Here is a 21,346-nt window from a genome sequence, read left to right as displayed (position 1 = left end):
ATACTTATAAATGCTCATGTACACGGCCTCGCACTCACCATGAAGAATCAATAGTTTTAAATTAAAATGGCTATGCATTTAAAAGTATTTTCCTATCGAGTCGTAGTAGCTTCAATCAAGCGTTGCAAATCTACTCAGATTTCAGATATATGAGTCATTTTTTATAATACGTAGTAGGATAGTAACCACGTAACTAGATTCCACACGTATGAAACCCATGTACGTACTGTGCATGCGTCCGAAACCTGGACTCCGTCCTGGCAGCTGGACTGGACGCTTTCACTTGCTAGCTGGCGGGTGTGCTCTCTATTTTCCACGCATGCAAGGCGACAAAGGCATCTTTTCACTCCCGTTTTGGACGTAAGCAAATGCACTCGGGAATTGACTCTTGACTGGATGGCCCGACGACGACCTTTGCTTTGCATCGCAGCACCAGCACGCGCTCGACGGCTGAAGAAGGCTGATGAGGCAGAACCTGGCTCGACCGCAGAAGCACGCGCCACCTTCTCAGCGCGCTCCTGGCTGACTCTGGCGGACGCATTGCGGCCCGTATCACACGCTGGACGCCTCTGGATTGTGGCCCAAACACTTTACGAGCGGGCCCAGTTTAGGCTGCGTGGGCCGTCGTCTCCGCATCGCGCATTTTTTTTATATTTTTTTAAAAAAATAAAATTTCAAAAATATATGTCAAATAGTTAAATTTTTAAAATGAGTGTCTGTCGCCCCCTTAATGGGCGACAGGGGGCTGTTGCCCATCCAGTTGGCGACAGGACCTAAATATAATTTTTTTTACATGTAGGTCCTGACACCCAGGGCGCATTAAACAGTGAAATTGTAAAATCAATATAAAATCATAGAAAAATCAGAAAAATACAAACTCAACTGTTATGAATTCTATGAAATACGATGTACAACTTTTGTTACATAAAGTTTTTCATTTGATCAATGTATCTTGCTCTATTTTAAATATTAGTTTAATACACTTTTATTTAAATCTCAAGATCCATCCTTTGGATGCATGTCATCTTTGGCCAGAGTGTTGCATGTGGTGAGTATAGGCTTGTGTAAAATTGTTAGGCCCAAAAAAACACTTCTAGCCTATGTTTTTAAATTAGATCTTGCAATATATCTAGTTTAAATAAGTTATTTATCCATACTGCTATACTGAGTTTTAGGAGCCATAACTTTTACAGTAGCCTTATTTTATTTCCTAAGAGCTATAGAAAAAGTTTGGTAAATTTTAGATAAGCACAACTGCACCAAATGAATTATGACTAAGATAAATACACTAAATCAAGAAAAATAGTTCTTGTAACTAGAAAAATCTGAAATAATTCATTTGGTCTAGTTGTGCTTATCTAAAATTTACCAAACTTTTTTTATAACTCTTAAGAAATAAAGTAATGGTACTGTAAAAGTTATTGCTTCTAAAACTCAGTATAACAGCATGGATAAATAACCCATTTAAACTAGACCTATTGCAAATTCTAATTTTAAAACTTATACTAGAAATATTTTCTGGGCCTATCAATTTTGTACAAGCATATTCTCACCATATGCAACATTCTGGCCAAAGATGACATGCATCCAAAGGACGGATCTTGAGATTTAAATAAAAGTGCATTAAATTGGTATTTAAAATAGAGCAAGATACATTGATCAAATGAAAAAATTTATGTAACAAAAGTTGTAGATCTTATTTCATAGAATCCAGAACAGTTGAGTTTGTATTTTTCCGATATTTCTATGATTTTATATTAATTTTATAAGTTCACTGTTTAATGTGCCCTGGGCGCCAGGACTTAAATGTAATTTTTTTTACATTTATGTCATGTCGCCAACTGGATGGGCGACAGGGTGCCTGTCGCCCATTAAGGGGGCGACAGTGACCTATTTTTGAAAATTTCCCTATTCCGCATATATTTTTGAAATTTTGTTATTTTTTAAATATAAAAATGAAAAAAGCCCCGGCATCGCGCCCTGTATTTCGGCAGAGCTGGCGCCGGCGGCGACAACCCTGCACGCAAATGTCGTCCGCGCCGCGGCCGGGCCCCGCGGTGGGCGACTCCTCGAGCGCAAGCGCGAGACAGCCCAAAAGCTCGCGGTATCGCACGCCGGTGTGAGCGGTGGGCGGTGGCCCGACGCCGACGCGACCTGGCAGCAGGGTAGGTGACCGCATCCGCCGCATGCAACCACGGCCGCCCTTAGCCGGCGCTGCACCCTGTGTCATCTAGTCGTCTATCCACGTGAACGGCCCTGTCGACCTGCGAACAGGGTTTTTTTTACCGATCGGTCATCTGAAACCGCCGGTCTCCGGTTCTTGTAAACCGGACCGGTTTGACCGGAAATCGGTAAAAATCGGTCAAACTCAAATTTCAAACTATAGATGCCAGTTCAACCGGTTTCCACCGGTTAACCGATCGGTTTGACCAGTAAACTGGTCCTATTTGAGTGGAAACCGGTCCGATGAACAAAAAAAACGGACTTTAGTTCAAAATTTGAATTTTTTTTATAAGGTGTTTTTAGCCTAAATAAACCCCCCAACCCTCTTTTGTACTACTTTTACATTAATATAATATATAACATGTTTTACATTGTATTTGTATATTTTTGTATGCACGTTTATTTTGTTTAACTTCAAATGCCCGCAAAGTATACTAAATGAACGAATATTTAAAAAAATTTGACACCATTAGATTCGTCGCAACTTGAAGTATTTCTAGGAATTTTTTGGGATTTTTTCATTTTTTAAATTCAAATTTGAATTTTGAATTTGGGCCGGTTTGTAACCGCCCCAAACCAGAACCGATCCGGACCGGTTAGACCGGTTACCGCGGTAACCGGACCGGTTCCGGTCGGTAAATTTAATCCTGCCTGCGACTGTGAGATGCGAGGGAGAAAATGGTACGAGACCAAAGAAAAAGAAAAAACGTTCTCACATCGCGCAAGGAGATGCAGGCTGATCGCGCGTACGGTGGTTAATCTCTCCCTCTGCCTACTCCCATTATGATCCAGCTTGTTAGAGCAGGTATTATAATGGACGAGTAGCTGGCAGAATCTGACATGGAAGGGAGAGAAATAGAGAGAGAGCGCGAGATAGGCATCTCCCGACTTTGCCTGCATGCAGCCGGCGAAGTCTAATCGAAAGGCGCTGTTGCGGCTGGGATTGGACGAGCTGATTATTGCATTAAATGGTAGTGAGTCCGCCACCACTGTGCGACCTGTGCGAGATGCCGGCAGCTAGCGAAACTATTAGCTTTGCTCTTAGCTTGACGACAACCACCTCCTCCTCCCAAGTTACAAGATGAAATTAGCGACTAGCGTTGCCTCTCCAATAGATGAAAACTATTGAAAGTGAAAATAAAAAACCCCATCTACAAAAAAAATAAAAACCCATCTACCGAGGTTATAGTTTTCAAGGTTTCTTGGGAGAACAGAAATGGCAACTGCTAATAGAAAGAATAATGGACACGTCTGCTGCCGGCTGCAACAGAGCTGCAACTGAGCGTGGGGTGGCGTGCGAAAGGGATGGATCCCACTAGCATTAATACACAACAGATAATCTCAACAAATAACAATTGTGGCAGCTTCTCACCGTTTGCTTCAAGTAGGTGTGTATCGAGTCGCTCGCCAGCTTCTCTCTCCTCCTTCACGTTGGATTTCGCCGACTGCCCGCCCATCAGTATATTTGCTCTAATATGTGAGCTTGTATTAATTTATTTACTATACTAAAGCTCCAAGAATAGGAAAGATTTTGTGAGTCGTGGCCCCACGTGGGACCCACGCACTGTTTATGCGGGTCCCACATACTATTCAGGCGGGACCCACGCGGGACCCACGTGCAATTCAGGCGGGACCCATGTGCTATTCAGACGGGACCCACGTGGGGCCCACGGTTCTATTGAGCCTTTTTATCTTAAAAAATTATTTACCTTCCATTACCTGACAATACAAAATATATTTAACTACTTACTACATATAAAAATAATAACTAAACTTTGTATACTACATTCATATGTGGTAGTTCTACTACTTTTTGGCTTTGGGTTTCCCTCCGTAAACTCACAAAATATACTTGAACTGTTCATTCATTTCTAATCTTATTTTTTTCATACTAAAGTAATCAAACTATACCTACTGACACAAAAAAATAACAAATTCCTAAGAAAAAATTATATGTACCTCTATATTAGAATGCTTGAGATTGGCGCGCTCTCAGGCTCTAAACTACTATGCCGCTTTACAGTAATTTTTAGATTCAACTCAATACATCGATACGATGTTGCTTCGAACATAGTAGCAAATAATATCTTTCCATTAATATTTTAGGTCAATTTTTTTGGTATAGGCGCGCGTAGCGCGCCAACCTGACTAGTATTAGTAACTATACTAACGCGCCAAGAATCGGCGCGCTCCCGTGAGTCGTGGCCCCATGTGGGGCCGGGGGCACTGTTCATGCGGGCCGTGGTACTGTTCATAATAAAAATAATAATAAAGTACTGCTCATGTGGGGCCCGGGGGTACTGTTCATAATTAAAAATAATAAAAGAATATAATTCATAATAAAAAATAATAGAATTATGAAAAAAAATAAAAACATGTGGGCCCCACGTGTTTAAATGTTTAGTTATTTTTTATACACAAAAATAATAAAAAAATTGTATACTACATTCACCTCTATTATTTATTGGATTTTGTTTCCACTTTGTGAACTCACAAAATATAATTGAATCATCAATTCATTCCTAATCTTATCATTTTTCCTACCAAAATTAATAACCATTCATTCCTAATTTTATCATTTTTTCTACCAAAATTAATAATTAGTGCAAGCTAATTCATCAACTATATCTGTTAACATAAAAAATGAATTCCTACATGTACTATTATGTAGAACCCACGTGGGTCCTGTGTGTTATTCAGGTGGTACCCACATAATATTCAATTGGAATACATCCACAAAATATGTTTAATTATTTATTTACACGAAAATAATAAACATATTTCATACACTACATTTACATGTGCTAGCCCCTACTACTTAATGGATTTTAATTCCACTTCGTAAACTCGCAAAATATAATTGTATGACAATCCATGAACTATACCTACTATAAATTACTAAACTTTTCTTTTACCCTACCAAAATCAATAATAAATGTAAATCAATCCACCTACCGTACCTACGAACATAAAACTCAAAAATATATATATCCATACATTTAGCGTGCTCTCAAACTTTAAACTACTATACCTATATACTTTAACTTTCAGACTTCATTCAATACATCAACACATTGTTAAAATACATCAACACGATATTACTTTAACTATAACACACAATAATATATTTTTATTATTTTTTTAAATCAAATCTTTTGCTACAGGCACGCATAGCGTGCCAACCTACCTAGTATTATACTAAAGCTCCAAGAATCGGAGCGTTTCCGTGAATCGTGGCCCCACGTGGGACCCATGCACTGTTTATGCGGGTCCCACATACTATTCAGGTGGGATCCACATGAAACTAACGTACTATTCAGGCGGGACCCACGTGGGACCCACGCGCTATTCAGACGGGATCCATGTGCTATTCAGGTGGGACCCACGTGGGGCCCACGGTTCTATTAAGTGAGCCTTTTTATCTTAAAAAATTATTTTCCTTCCATTATTTGATAATACAAAATATATTTAACTACTTAATACATATAAAAATAATAACTAATCTTTGTATACTATATTCACACGTGGTAATTCTACTATTTTTTAGCTTTGGGTTTCCCTCCGTAAACTCACAAAATATACTTGAACTGTTCATTCATTTCTAATCTTTTTTTCCCTACTAAAGTAATCAAACTATACCTACTGATAAAAAACGAATTCCTAAGGAAAAATTGTCTTTACCTCTATACTAAAATGTTTGAGATTGGCACGCTCTCAGACTCTAAACTACTATGCCGTTTTACTCTAATTTTTAGATTTAACTTAATACATCGATACGATGTTGATTCGAACATAGTAGCGAATAATATATTTTCATTAATATTTTAGGTCAATGCTTTTAATAAAGGCGCACGTAGCGCGCCAACCTGACTAGTTTTTTTTATAGTGCCTGGTCATCTCCTCCATTTGACTTAAATGTGTTGCCTTAAAGATTTCAGATTCACCCGAGGCGCGGCTTCCTCCTGTCGTGACTCTCAATTCCTCTTTCGGCTCCTCCGAGCTCCGTGGGTCAAGAACTAGCCGTGGTTGTCAGATTTCACTGGGGCTTCTCAATTGACATATGAATACCAACCACTTCGTGGTTGTTCTTATGGATGATAAGATGCTAAGGTTTCGTGTTTATGCTAAGAATTATTGATTCGCAACCAATATTGAGGCGCTTTCAATCGGATTGTTTGTTTTCAAATTTCCAATAATGTCGATGCCGTATTCGATAAACCCTTTTGCGTTTTCGATAAAAAAAATGTCGATGCCGTATTCATTTCCAACAATCCATGCCGTATTTGGTTTCGTTTTCTATGGAGAAAAACTGTGAGATTGAAAATGAAAATGGGATTGGCCTTTCGGGTTGTGTCCCTATGTCATCGTCACGCGAAATTTACGATAGACTTTTGCAGAGACATGTTAAAAATAGTGCATTGCAAAGACTGAAAACCCACTTGGGAGCTGGAGAGAGACACTTGCATCGTCCTTTCCGCATAATACGGGCTCATCATGAGAAAAAGGTTAAGCTATCTCTATCTACTATTTCTAAAGCCATCAATAATTTCACGGTCTGTTAATTGGAATCCTAATCGAAATCCGAATAAATCAATTGGAATTCAAACAAATCAGTCCAAATCCCAATCAAAACCCAGACAATCAATACCTTGCACGGTCACGGTACGGCTTGTACTGTTGTACATAGAGTGAATGATCACAAAAATTCAAGTGTCTAATTTATATTACCCGTAGCAACGCATGGTCACTATGGTAACTAGTAATTATAAACTTAAACATTAATCGCCCATAAAGATGGTATGCTTTACTCCCTAGACGAGAAAAGAGCACCAGCGCCAACAGGGGAAAATACTCGCTCGCTCTGTTCTGCTGGAACCAGTCAGCAGTTTTTTTTTCTCTCACACCGAATCAGCAATAGTCACCAGCACCAGCCAGCCAGCGGTACTTTTCTCTCACAATAAATCAGAACCAGCCACCAGCCGCAGCCAGTCGAATAGAGTGCGTCTGCTTTTGAATTTTCTTTTTTTATCAGCATTCTAGTCTGATGCGACTTGTGGGACCCATAAATTGCCATGAATCGGTTGAACCACTGCTGATGCTCTAATAATAGTCTAAAGGCACCATACGTGGCTCATATACGCCGCCGGAAAGAGCGAAGTGAAGCAACCACGCACGCACTCTAAGACTCAGCAGCGCTCGAGATAATGAAGCGAGGCAGGTTCCGTGAAGCCCGATCGCCATCGACCCACGTGCCCCTCGCTCTCCCGGCGAGCTCGTCGCCGGCCGGATGACGGCGCCGCGATGCCTTGGCGGCCAAGCACGCAGCAGCGTACCTACGCGGATCAATTATTAGGAGGACTAAAGACTATCGCCGGTCACCGGTCAACGTTAATGGATGGGTCAGTCCAATAATTAACCGAAGCACAGATCTGATCTTGACGTCATGCATGGAAACGCCGCTCGGGGGGGGGGGGGGGGGGGGGCATGGCCGCCCAATGTTAGTGTAACTACACAGAAAACTCCATAATCCCATTACTAATGTTACTTATTAACAAGTTGTGGCCCCTCTAATTATTGGTATTAGTAAATTAGCCCCCCTATGTTTCAATCTTGGCTCCGCTCCTGACGCCGCTGCGCTGCACATGCAGCGCCCACGTATTAGAGTGGAGGCTCGAATTCGTCACACGTCACTCGATGTACACCCCCGCTTGACCGCGCAATATAATGCACCAACGTCAAGAGAGTATGATTAATAATTTAGTCAGGTACTAATTATATACCATTAAATTATTTTGAACCAATTTATATATACTGACTTCATTATTTGTATTATATGATATATCTCCCTTTGCTCATTCTCTCGGTATAGATTTATTGGAGTCCTTTTTGCAGCCGGTTGAGAGCAGTTGTATACTTCCATACCATTTTTCTTCTTTGTACTCCCATCTCCGTCTTATCGTAAATCTTAGAGCATTTCCAACAGATTACTCATCTCTCTCTCCATTACCAAAAATCTATTGTTTTAGTAATGGGAGGTGCTCAGGGAGATTACTAATTCTATCGTCAATACCAAAATATTTTCGGTGGTTGCCCAAATACACCTCCCTCTTGTTTAAATGTAGGGGATTCCTCCCTCCACCCTATCTTTGAGTATTTGCTATAGCACGGCTAGAAAAACATAAAATGTATTATTAGTGATGAAGAGAGAAAAAAAATAATGGTATGTGATACATGTAATCTACATAAGATGCTCTTAGTGGTACTTCATATAGCCCGACGTATCACCTTACCATGTATGCTCTTCTTTTTGTTGAAATAAATGGATGCTCTTATTTGCAGGACCGACTGTTGTTCGTTGTTGTCCTCGATGGTTTTGCGTAAACGAGCTCGTTTAAATTGCCAGCTAAATCGGCAATGCAAACCTGAGTGATCGAGTTTTTATTTTTTAAAATAAATAAACTAACTAGCTCTAACTGCATTACACCAGGAGCGATCGATGCATGCAAAAGGTACCAACGGCAGCTCAAAAGGTGAACTTTATTTCCCGCGATGCACGCACCGATCATTTTGCATACGCCCTACGTCAATAGAAAATGCTGCAAGCCATTTTTCACTTTGTGTCACCTCGTTCACGAGGAATCTGATTCCGTTCCGAAGCAGGGAAAAAAATTGGGTACAGCAGGGCTGTACAGTTCCATCCGTGCAGCCCTGCCCCGATAGCTGCTACGTGGAGACTGAATCATCGGATGGAACAGGTCGTGAGGGAGCGCTCGCTCGCGCCGGTGCACGCGCTCCGCTCGGCTCGTCGCTCCGCTCGTCTCGTCGCTCGGCCGGCCCGTTACAAACTCTCGCCATCGTCGTCTGCTACAACTCGCCGCCGCTGCGAGTCGCTGCCGCCGGCCGCTGCTGCCGCCGGCCGCAACAAGTTGCCGCGCCAACGCCGGACGCCGACGCCGCCAGTCCGTTCCGTCGATCTGGACGACGACGCACGCACCATGGCAAGAGGAGACCGCCACCATGCACGCACGTTGACACACAGAGTAGATAAATTCATTGGCTCGCATCTTCTTGACAAAAAAAATGAGATTGTTTCTCTCAATAGGAATATTGTATGATGTAATCCACGTCCAACATTATAAATGAGGTATATGGTCCCAGTACAAGTGAAAAAAAAATAGTCGTATTGCAAATATGCTTGATTTGTCACTCTTCAAAATTTAATTTCTTAACAGCCTGCTGTGATGTGGCAGCTCGATCAACTCCTAGTAAGAGATTTGTATATCCTCCTTGGATATAAGGAGCTCCCACTATAGAAGAATTGCCATACATATTCATGTATGGCATTACGGTATTAGCATATCCACTTTGGATCAATTGAGCAGCCATGGACGAAGATTGCACATACACATCATTTGCAAAGTCTGGCATTGTCTTGTTAGCATCAATGCTACCATCATGAAGATCCTATATAGCAGAATATGAATCTGGTTATAACTTGTTGCATGTAAAAAAAAATCAAATATGAAAAGTGAATATAGTCTAAGGCATATGGCTTACGGTAAATTGCTCTAGATTTGCATCCTCATGTCGTCTATTTTCCACTGCATTTGTTGTATCTTGTCCTATTTTCAAACATATGAAGTTAATTATAATAGCCAAGAACTAGGAAAATATGCTAGAATTGATAGGATCAGTACCTTTCTTTTTACCACTTTTCTTTTTCTTCCCTTTATTCTTTTCAAAGGAGATGGTCCCTCTTTTGTTCTTTGGGCCTTTTACCACCCGAGGGATTCTAAATGATATTTTGCCACTGAATGTGTCTGCTGTAGCGCAATCAGCTGAAATTAGAGGAACCTCATCGTCTTTTTCTTGCATCTTGCTTATAGAATTATCTGCTTCCAAGTCCAACTTATCTATGGCATTCTCCAAATCATCAAGTAGTTCTTTCGACAATGAACACTTCAATGCAAGAGATGTTGCCTTTCGTGAGATACGTGCATCACGAGTGTTCAAACTTTCCTTCTCATATTCTTGTTTCTCAATACAAAACCCTCTCTTTGCATATTTTGTCCATCTATTCAATATATATTGTGATGGCAATTTGAAAACATCATTTACATTGAAGACTTTGAAGGCATGCTTGCATAATATACCTATAAAATATGGATGTCATACTCCATCAGTTTGTATTAGAAATTATACTATTGCAATTGACTTTGAGGATACATACCTATAGATTCGTACTTTCGGCATGCACATTTAATGGTAATATTTTCTTTATTGAATACGACCGTTGCTCCATAATCAGAGTACATATGTGTAACCGTATATGTTAAGATTGATCCATTAGTGTCTAACAATTTACAAGAGAATAAAAGTTGTTCTTTAAATTTTTCCTCAAATTCTTTATACATCCTACATGTATATGACTCAGTAGCAGTCTTCAATAGAGGATTCAATAGAGGACAATTTGGGATGTAAGTAACTGGGCTTTTTCGACGTGATTCAAAATCTTCATTCAACTCATTTTTACGAAGGCTACTGGAAACCTTCTCACACTCTACAAGGAATTCTGAAAGACCCAGCTTCCTACGAAATCTTTTCTTAAATACATTATTCATACCTTCGCTTCTTTGAGTAGAGTTCATATCAGCTGTAAATGAGTCCCGATACACAGCAGCCCACTTGGTTCTTAAGTCATATAGGTTTAATGTCCACTCATTGTCCTCAAGATTGTACTCACGCAACAATTCATTCCATTTCTTGTTGAAGTAAAATTCTGATCTATCTTCATAGACACATCTCTTAAAATCGGGAAGAAACTTCTCGGGATGCTTCTGAATTACATGACCCAGATGTTTAGCAGCATTTAGATAAATATGCCACAAACAAAGACGATGGCTTGTATTCCGGAATACATAAGCAATTGCTCCTGCCATGGCTGCATCTTGATCAGTGAAAATTGTACTAGGATGCTTGCCTGACATTGCTGTTAGAAAGGTTTCAAAAAGCCAAACAAATGACTCAATAGTCTCGTTAAACAATAAAGCAAACACAAAAATTATGGTCTGCTTGTGACACGTGGAGAGGAGAGGAGCAAAAGTCATTTCAAACTTATTAGTCTGAAATGTGGTGTCAAAAGACACAGCATCACCGAAACACGCGTAATCCATGATAGATTGACCATCTACCAAAAAAAAAATAGCCATCCTAACATCTTCCTGATCTATTTCAATGGCATAAAAAAAGCTAGATCCTCTATCTGCTTATTTTTCAAGTATTTCAACAGTGTTTGTGCATCATTGGACTCTAAATACTTCTTGCGTTGTCGACCAATCTCATTATTGCAATCAATTTGTGAGAATGGCACTTTGTCAGCTCCACCATAAAATTGCACCATAAACTCAAACACCTGGGATGGCTTCATCCCGCCCTCCCTCATCTGGGCAATCATCTTCCTATCTGCTTCTTCAACACTTCTTTGGGATCTCAATTTCTGCCTTTTATTTGGACTAGCAAGGTAATGATTGTGATCAAGTACAACCTTTTGCACTGTCCAAACCCCCTCCCTGCTCACACTAAATTGAACACGAGCATTGCAACCAGTCCTTGTAGTACTCTTTGATGATGATTTATTTTTTCGATAACCTTGGCTGCTGCAAACTATATGTTTGTTAGAGATAGTACCTTCTTCTCGTTTCTTTGTGTCACTTTTTCTAATACTAAACCTAACCTTGCCTGTATAGGTGTTGTAAATATCAAAAGCTGCTTTTTCAGATTCAAATGACATTCCAATTTCAGGAACGATCAGAGTTTGTGTAACTTTATCAGCCGCCTGTTGTATAATCAATGGAGGATTAAAAGCGCATTACAACCAAATAAAACATTATGATCATATTTGAATTTCTCATTAAGTTGCTTCAGTTACCTCATCTGGTGTTTCATTCAATATTGCTTCTGCAGTGATGGACTCGGTGCTTTGAACGACCTAGCATGTGCTCACAAATTAGTACTAGGTGGAGGATGCGTATCATCAAATCGCAGAAGAAAAATAGGCAACTATACCTGTGTTATCTGTTGCCCTTCGTCTCCAAGGCACCCAAGGACACCGTCATGCACAATAGGGACCAACAAGGGCATCGGATGAGACAAGGTCACCGTGGCGGACTCATCTTCGTGTGGTCCTCCTGCCATGGTGCGTGCGTCGTCCAGATCGACGGATCGGAGTGGCGGCGGCCGGCGGCGGCCGGCGGCAGCGACTCGCAGCGGTGGCGGCCGGCGGCGGCGACTCGCAACGGCGGCGAGTTGTAGCAGACGACAGACGGCAGCCTGATAATGCGGCCCTAACATATGTGCGTGCGTCGATGGCGAGAGTTTGTAACGGGCCGGCCGAGCGACGAGACGAGCGGAGCGACGAGCCGAGAGGAGCGCGTGCACCGGCGCGAGCGAGCGCTCCCTCACGACCCGTTCCATCCGATGATTCAGTCTCCACGTGGCAGCTATCGGGGCAGGGCTGCACGGATGGAACTGTATAGCCCTGCTGTACCCAAATTTTTCCCCTGCTTCGGAACGGAATCAGGTTCCTCGTGAACGAGGTGACACAAAGTGAAAAATTGTCTATGTAACCTCGCTCGCATACTCATAAAGCATACCAGGAAGCAGTTAACTCATAAGCGGTAATGAACTAGGAAATGTGCCTAGCATAGGTCACTAGAATTTTCAAAGAAACATAAACTGAGTGATCAGCATAATAAATCAAATACTACATCCAAGTTAAAATTCTTTTTCTTTGAAAATTCAAACATAAAGTTCCTTATATCTGAAGATACCAACTTGAAATTCTCAATGGCAAAGTGCCGAGACCACCATCACGACCGATGATGCAATGCAACGTAGAGATGCACCAGAAAAGGCTGGGCTTCTATCTCTGGTTCGTCACCGGCCGATGAGCATTCGTGGCGCCAGATTTTTTGTGACTTGACAAGTCCTCGCCGCACCGGCTTTCGGCAGCTAGCAGAAAATGCATGGCACCTTCACGGAATCCCGAAAGGAAAGCAGATCGGCAGAAAAGTACGTGCAGAGCAGACTGACCAGTTGAGGAGAGAGGGGATGTTGCCTGTTAGGGATGGGACATGGGAGCTGCCGAGTCGGGCCCCTCCACCACTACTTCAAAACTCGCCGAAAAAAAAGAGTGAATTTTCTTTTTAAAAAAAATGACTTTAGTGGCATCCCTCCGTGCCTAAATAATTGTCGTTTTCGCTTCTCGAGAAATTATTTTAATTAATTTTATATAAAAAATATTAATCTTTATGATACATAATTGATATCATTAGTTAGATTTTTTATCTAGTTTTTAATAAATTTATTTGGAGATACAAATGTTACATATATTTTTTTACAAATCAAATCAAATTTGTGGCATACACTCCAAAAATAACAGATAAAAAGGAACAGAGGGAGTACTACGGTATCATCATCAATTGACCGTGGATCCAACTTGAACACCAGGAATGCACTACTACGGTATCAACGTCATCCTCAAATCCTCAATCCATCATGGACCTATCATCCGGTAGCTGTTACGTGGCCATTTTGAGCACCAGGAATGCAGGTTTCGAGTGACCAAACCCGCTGACGTCCTTAAACACGGTTCAAGTCGATTCCACCACGCAACACGCATCGACCACTGCCTGCTCTTATCGTTTAGAAGTACACGTGCGCAGCGTCCAGTTTTGGTCGTGATATCTGAACATGGGGTTGGTTCCCTTTGATCTTCCTGTTTCGATCCTCATCGAGGTTTTTAAACTCGCGCAGGTGTATCGTGTCACGCACGTACCCCAACTTGTTTGTTCGAGCAGGGACGCGACACGACCTCGGCAAGGCGGCCGCGCGCCTGCGCCTGCGCCGTGCGCCGTGCGCCGGGCGCGGGCGCGGTCGCCGTCGCCCCCCGTGATTCGCCAATCTCAACGGCCCCCTCTCGGGTCTCGGCCCACGCGCGCACGCATAATTTTTGGAGCGCGCACAAGGGGCTTGTTTGTATCCGCGCTAGAATCCTAGCACTTGAATAGAATTTTCCAGCATGAAAGATTAAATAAAGTCTATTTACAAAATATTTTTAAAAATGGGTGTAATTTTTCGCGACGAATCTAACGATGGTAATTAATCGATAATTTGCTACAGTAATACTACAGTATCATCTTCTAATCGCACGGTCAAAAGCCTTATTAGATTCTTCAGAGTCACTAGCGCGAGGGTTCTGGAGTTGGTTTTGTAAACTGATTTTGTTTGACACCGTAATAATCGGTCAAAATATCACTATTCACTGGCGCGCTAAAAAAACAAACACGCCGAGATCTCCGACTCCGGCCGGGCCGGGGGACGAGACAAGCAGCGACAAATCCCACTCCCAAAACCCTCGAGATTAACCACCTTCCCCTGTAATCTTCGTCTAAACTAAACGCCCCGCGTCGTCATTACGGGAGGTTTTCGGAGCCGGCAGATCCCCTAATCCTTTTTCTCTGCCGCCGCGGTAAACTGGTCGGGTCCCCTCCGCCGTTCGATTCTTCCCCGCGGGTGGGGGCGGGGGCGGCGGTGTCTTGCACTCCAAGGAGCCGAGCGGAGCCGAGGGCCGCGCGCGGCAGCCGCCTTTGACCGCCACCACCGCGCGGCGGCGTGTGTCGCCTATATAACCCCTCGCCTACGGCCTACCCCGCCATCCACCTCACTCACTAGCCGAGCCACTCGTCGGCCCCCCCGCATAGATGCCCGCGTCCACGGCCGCGCCGCCTTTCGCGGCGGCGGCGGCGGGCGAGGGGCCCGGGGCCCTCCTCCTCGCCCCCTTCCTGCAGCAGCCGCTCTTCATCCACGGCGTGGGCGCCGGGGCCCACGTCGTCCTCGCGCTCGCCGTCGCGGGGCGCCTGCTCCTCCGCCGCTGCGCCGGCGGCCGCGCCGGCGCCAAGGACGGGGACGGCGCCTCCCCGCGCCCCGCCGCGTCCCGCTGCTACGGCGTCGCGGCCTGCGCCACGTGGGCGCTGGCGGCGTTCCACTCCCTGCTCGCGGCGTACGCGTGCTACCTGGGCGCGGGCGCCGGCTGGTCGCGCGACGCCGCGGCCGAGCTGGCGGACGCCGCCGCGCGCGCTGTGGCGTGGCTGCTGCTGGCCGCGTACATCCAGTTCGGGTCCGGGCGGCGGCGCGGGGAGCGGTTCCCCCCGGCGCCGCTCAGGCTCTGGTGGGCGCTCTTCCTGCTGCTCTCCGTGCTCGCCGCCGCCGCCCACGTGGCGACGAGCCTCGGCGGGCTCCCCGTGCCCGCGCGCTCGTGGGCGCTCGACGCCGTCTCGGTCGTCGCGGCCGCGGTTCTGCTCTGCGCCGGGTTCTTAGGCGGGCGGGTGGCGGGCGGCTCTGCGGCCGAGGAGCCTCTGCTGAACGGCGCGCATGGGGCGGCGGTCGGGAGCGGCCGCAGCGCCGCGGAGGCGTCCAAGTTCACCGGCGCTGGCTTCCTCAGCATGCTCACCTTCTCGTGGATAGGGCCCCTGCTCGCCGTCGGCCACAAGAAGACGCTCGGCTTTGACGACGTGCCGGGGCTCGACCCCGGCGACAGCGTCGCCGGCCTGCTCCCGACGTTCGAGGCCAACCTCGAGGCGGTCGCCGGCGACGTCTCTGGCTCCCGCCGGAAGGCCGTCACGGCGTTCAAACTCACCAAGGCCCTAGTGCGCACCGTGTGGTGGCACGTCGCTGTGACCGCGTTCTACGCGCTGGTCTACAACGTCTCCACCTACGTTGGCCCGTACCTCATCGACTCCCTGGTGCAGTACCTCAACGGCGACGAGAGGTACGCGAGCAAGGGGCAGCTCCTCGTCCTCGCCTTCATCGTCGCCAAGGTGTTCGAGTGCCTGTCGCAGCGCCACTGGTTCTTCCGGCTGCAGCAGGCCGGGATACGCGCGCGGTCCGCGCTTGTCGCCGTCGTGTACCAGAAGGGGCTCGCGCTGTCAAGCCAGTCGAGGCAGAGCCGCACCAGCGGCGAGATGATCAACATCATCAGCGTCGACGCCGACCGCGTGGGGATCTTCTCATGGTACATGCACGACCTCTGGCTGGTACCCTTGCAAGTCGGCATGGCGCTGTTCATCCTGTACTCCACCCTCGGGCTCGCTTCGCTCGCCGCGCTCGGCGCCACCGTGGTCGTCATGCTTGCCAATGTGCCTCCGGGGCAAATGCAGGAGAAGTTCCAGCAGAAGCTGATGGACTGCAAGGATGTCAGGATGAAGGCAACGTCCGAGATCCTGCGCAACATGCGGATTCTGAAGCTGCAAGGGTGGGAGATGAAGTTCTTGTCCAAGATCATTGAGCTGAGGAAGACAGAAACAAATTGGCTGAAGAAATACCTCTACACATCGACTTTGGTCACCTTCGTGTTCTGGGGAGCTCCTACCTTTGTTGCTGTGGTGACTTTTGGGGCTTGCATGCTCATGGGGATCCCATTGGAGTCTGGGAAAGTGCTATCTGCACTGGCCACATTCCGCGTGCTGCAGGAACCAATATACAACCTTCCTGACACGATTTCAATGGTGATTCAGACCAAGGTATCTCTTGACAGGATAGCATCCTTCCTATGTCTGGAGGAGCTGCCCACTGATGCTGTGCAGAGGCTGCCAAGTGGGAGCTCAGATGTTGCAATTGAGGTCAGGAACGGGTGCTTCTCCTGGGAGGCCTCACCACAATTGCTGACGCTGAAGGACCTGAATTTCCAAGCTCGGCAAGGCATGCGCGTTGCAGTTTGTGGGACGGTTGGTTCCGGCAAATCGAGCTTGCTATCTTGCATTCTTGGCGAGCTTCCAAAGTTATCGGGAGAGGTTAAGATTTGTGGGACGACTGCATATGTCAGCCAGTCAGCATGGATACAGAGCGGCAAAATACAGGACAACATACTGTTTGGCATGGAGATGGATAATGAGAAGTATGAAAGGGTCCTTGAGTCCTGCTCACTTAAGAAAGACTTGGAAATTTTGCCATTTGGTGACCAGACTGTCATCGGAGAGCGAGGCATCAACCTTAGTGGTGGGCAGAAGCAAAGGGTTCAGATAGCCCGAGCCTTGTATCAGGAAGCAGACATCTATTTGTTTGATGATCCATTCAGTGCAGTTGATGCTCATACAGGATCCCACCTTTTCAAGGTACGTGATTCATTATACTTAAGCACTTAAGTTCCATCTTCTATGTTCAGTAGAAATTTCCAACCACACTACTAAGTCTGTTACCTGCTTATATTGCAGGAATGCTTGCTTGGGGCTTTGGCTTCAAAAACAGTAGTTTATGTTACGCATCAGATTGAATTTCTACCAGCTGCTGATCTCATTCTGGTGAGAATTTTTAATTTTATTGGTATTTTTTGATGGATATTGATTGCAATAAAATGTATCTCCTTACTAGGATTGTAATGTAGGTCATGAAAGATGGGAGAATAGCACAAGCAGGCAAATACAATGATATACTTGGTTCAGGGGAAGAATTCATGGAGCTGGTTGGTGCTCACAAGGATGCTCTGATGGCATTGGATGAGATTGATGCTGCGGATGGAAGCAATGAGACCTCCCCTTCCAGAGGCACAGCAAAGCTGACCAAATCACTATCATCTGCCGAGAAGAAAGATAAACAGGATGAAGGGGACAATCAGAGTGGACAGCTGGTGCAGGAAGAAGAAAGGGAGAAAGGCAAAGTTGGATTTTGGGTCTACTGGAAGTACCTTACCTTAGCCTATAAGGGAGCTCTTGTGCCATTAGTGTTGCTTGCGCAGATTCTTTTCCAAGTACTTCAAATTGGGAGCAATTACTGGATGGCATGGGCTGCTCCCGTTTCAAAGGACGTTGAGCCTCCAGTGAGCATGTCAACACTGATATATGTCTATATCGCTTTGGCCGTTGGAAGCTCATTCTGCGTCCTCTTAAGAGCACTGTTTCTTGTAACGGCTTCATACAAGACAGCAACTCTGTTATTCAACAAGATGCACATGTCCATATTTAGAGCTCCTATGTCATTCTTTGATTCCACTCCAAGTGGGCGCATCTTGAATAGAGTAAGTAATCTGCATGTGACAAATTTCTTAGGTTCAACCTTTTTTTCGACCATGCTAACACATGGCCACATGGACATGGATTCAAAACTTTTCAGGCTTCAACTGATCAAAGCGAAGTGGACACCAGCATCGCTTACCAGATGGGCTCTGTTGCATTTGCTATCATACAACTTGTTGGAATTATTGCTGTGATGTCTCAGGTTGCATGGCAGGTCTTTGTTGTTTTCATTCCTGTAGTTGCAGCGTGTTTCTGGTATCAGGTACGCCCATCTTCATCCTCATAGAGCTGCACCTGCACGGTTATATGCATCTAACTACTCATGCTTTTTTGCAGAGATACTACATTGATACAGCCAGGGAGCTGCAAAGGCTAGTAGGTGTTTGCAAAGCTCCTATCATACAGCATTTTGCAGAATCGATAACAGGATCGACTACCATCAGAAGTTTCGGCAAGGAAAATCAGTTTGTATCAGCAAATAGCCATCTAATGGATGCCTACTCTCGACCGAAATTCTACAATGCTGGAGCGATGGAGTGGCTTTGCTTTCGCCTGGATGTGCTGTCATCTCTTACATTTGCCTTCTCTTTGATATTTTTGATCAATCTGCCACCCGGTATCATCGATCCAGGTATTACATTAATTCTGAGTTCCTGTTATTTCACTCAATGGTTGATAAAAATGGTGTGAGTTGAAGTGAGCTTGTAACTAACATTGCATCCTACCCATCAGGGATTGCTGGTCTTGCAGTCACATATGGGCTTAATCTGAACATGCTCCAAGCATGGGTTGTCTGGAGCATGTGCAATTTGGAGAATAAGATTATATCAGTAGAGAGAATTCTGCAATATATGAGCATTCGTGAAGAGCCCCCGCTTTCCATGTCAGAAGATAAGCTGGCTCATGACTGGCCATCTCAAGGAGAAATTCAGCTCCATGACCTCCATGTAAATCCCCTTTTCCTACATTACAAAGTTGCTCTGAAGAACCTGTATGATTTTTTCATTGTTAATGAATTCACAGAAATCAAGTCTGGAAAGAAAACAGTAACTCTCTAATCAATACATCTACACAAATGATAAATATTAATTATAAAAAATGAAAGGATAATCATATGCTTGGTGGAACAGCCTGTTAACGTCTAGTTTGACGCAGGTGAAATATGCCCCACAGCTGCCATTTGTTCTGAAGGGACTTACAGTCACATTTCCTGGAGGCCTGAAAACTGGTATTGTTGGAAGAACAGGAAGTGGCAAATCAACCCTCATACAGGCCCTTTTCCGTATTGTGGACCCAACTATCGGCCAGATACTAATAGATGGCGTCGACATTTGCACCATTGGTCTGCATGATCTGAGATCTAGATTGAGCATCATTCCTCAAGAACCAACCATGTTTGAGGGTACTGTAAGAAGCAACCTTGACCCTCTTGGGGAATACACTGACAATCAAATCTGGGAGGTAACTTCACCTCTCACGTCTTCCACTGCTTGTCTGTTTGCTACACTCACATGACAACTTTTAGCCAAGTTGTAACATCTATCTGTTACTCTTCATTCCAGGCCTTGGATTGCTGTCAGCTAGGTGATGAGGTTAGGAAGAAGGAGCTGAAGCTTGACTCACCAGGTCTGATTCTACCTGTTCATTTCTTCCATACATCATTAACATTTTTTCCCCCTAGTAGTGCTTGTTTTTCCAAAAAGGCTGGTGTGGCACATGTTCCTGGGTACTAATTCTGAACTTCCTATTGTAGTGATAGAGAACGGCGAGAACTGGAGCGTGGGTCAGCGTCAGCTCGTGTGCCTTGGTAGGGTAATCCTGAAACGGGGCAAGATCCTCGTCCTGGACGAAGCCACCGCCTCGGTGGACACCGCAACGGACAACCTGATCCAGAAGACGCTCCGGCAGCAGTTCTCCGAGGCGACGGTCATCACGATCGCGCACAGGATCACGTCCGTCCTCGACAGCGACATGGTCCTGCTCCTCGACAACGGTTAGCGGCCACGAACCTCTAAATTTTTCTCCTGCGTTTCTGTTGCGAGGCGTGTGGCCGGTCTGACGCCGCGGCTGCCGTTTGCACAGGTGTGGCCGTGGAGCGCGACACGCCGGCCAGGCTGCTGGAGGACAAGTCGTCGCTCTTCTCAAAGCTCGTCGCGGAATACACGATGAGATCGACGCACGCGTAGCCGCCGGCAGCAAGCGAGGATAAAGGCTTCGTGCCGCTGTCCTCCACGCCGTTGAGGGGTGGCAGGCAGGGCTGGCTGACTCGTCGACCATGCCGGCGGATTGTTACTGGTCGCCGGCCAGGTAGGCAGGCTGACTCGTCGATGATGCCGAAAAAATCTAATACCGATCGCGTTAGTGCTAATGCGGATTTAGCGCCAACCTAATTGCTGTGAAGTTGAGGGTTTATGAAGGGTGAGGTGAGGTGGCTAGAAAGGGGATGGAAGTAGTAGTGTTCATGTCTGAGCAAGCTAGCACAGTTTTTTTTTTCTCTGAACATTAGAGAAAGAACCGAGCCCAGGATAATCATGTGCTCTGACCACGGACTACACAGGCCGGGAACGTTTCAGAGATTATTGTAATCCGATATTTTGATGGTCGAATAAAATAGGGAGGCGTCTGCAGGTTGGTGAAGGACCCACCCTGTTCTGCTTCAGCAGCCTCCAGCCAGCCAGCAATGTCTTTCTCTCATATCACTTCAGCAGCAGTCTCTAGCCACCAGTCAGCTAACAATATTTTTCTCTCATACCACTCCAGCAACAACCTCCAGCACCAGCACGGCGAACAGGGCCACACCTGTTATTCTTATGCTGGCTACAGCATTCTTTCTGGAAGGACGTGATGAGAGCAAGCGTGCAGGAATACGGGGAATGTGCCGCTCCCCCCTGTTGCTTTCAACAAGTTTCCATTCTCTTCGAATTGAGAGACGGGCGTCACATTCAGCTTATTAGTCAAACCATCCAAGTGATCCAACCACCGTATGCCATGTGCATTCATGCGCAAAAGGCTTGCGCAAAGACGCATCATCTCGCATTCATACGTGGCCGGCCACG

At 45.4% G+C, this 21,346-nt stretch overlaps 1 protein-coding gene across 1 annotated transcript; it reads left to right on the top strand.

The window, feature by feature from the left end:
* The first annotated feature begins 14,942 nt into the window (after positions 1-14,942).
* Positions 14,943-20,952, top strand: LOC120705836 (ABC transporter C family member 3-like). Its single transcript, XM_039990367.1, has 10 exons — positions 14,943-17,393; positions 17,493-17,579; positions 17,663-18,292; positions 18,388-18,552; positions 18,627-18,921; positions 19,023-19,237; positions 19,446-19,751; positions 19,853-19,916; positions 20,044-20,283; positions 20,373-20,952. The coding sequence occupies exons 1-10, from the start codon at positions 14,985-14,987 to the stop codon at positions 20,474-20,476; spliced, it is 4,515 nt and encodes a 1,504-aa protein (XP_039846301.1). The 5' UTR covers positions 14,943-14,984; the 3' UTR covers positions 20,477-20,952.
* Positions 20,953-21,346: the final 394 nt, after the last annotated feature.

The sequence above is a fragment of the Panicum virgatum genome, chromosome 5K (genome assembly GCF_016808335.1).
Source record: "Panicum virgatum strain AP13 chromosome 5K, P.virgatum_v5, whole genome shotgun sequence".
Taxonomy (NCBI): Eukaryota; Viridiplantae; Streptophyta; class Magnoliopsida; order Poales; family Poaceae; genus Panicum; species Panicum virgatum.
The sequence above is the reverse complement of the archived record's forward strand: the minus strand, read 5'-3'. Positions and strand labels throughout refer to the sequence as shown.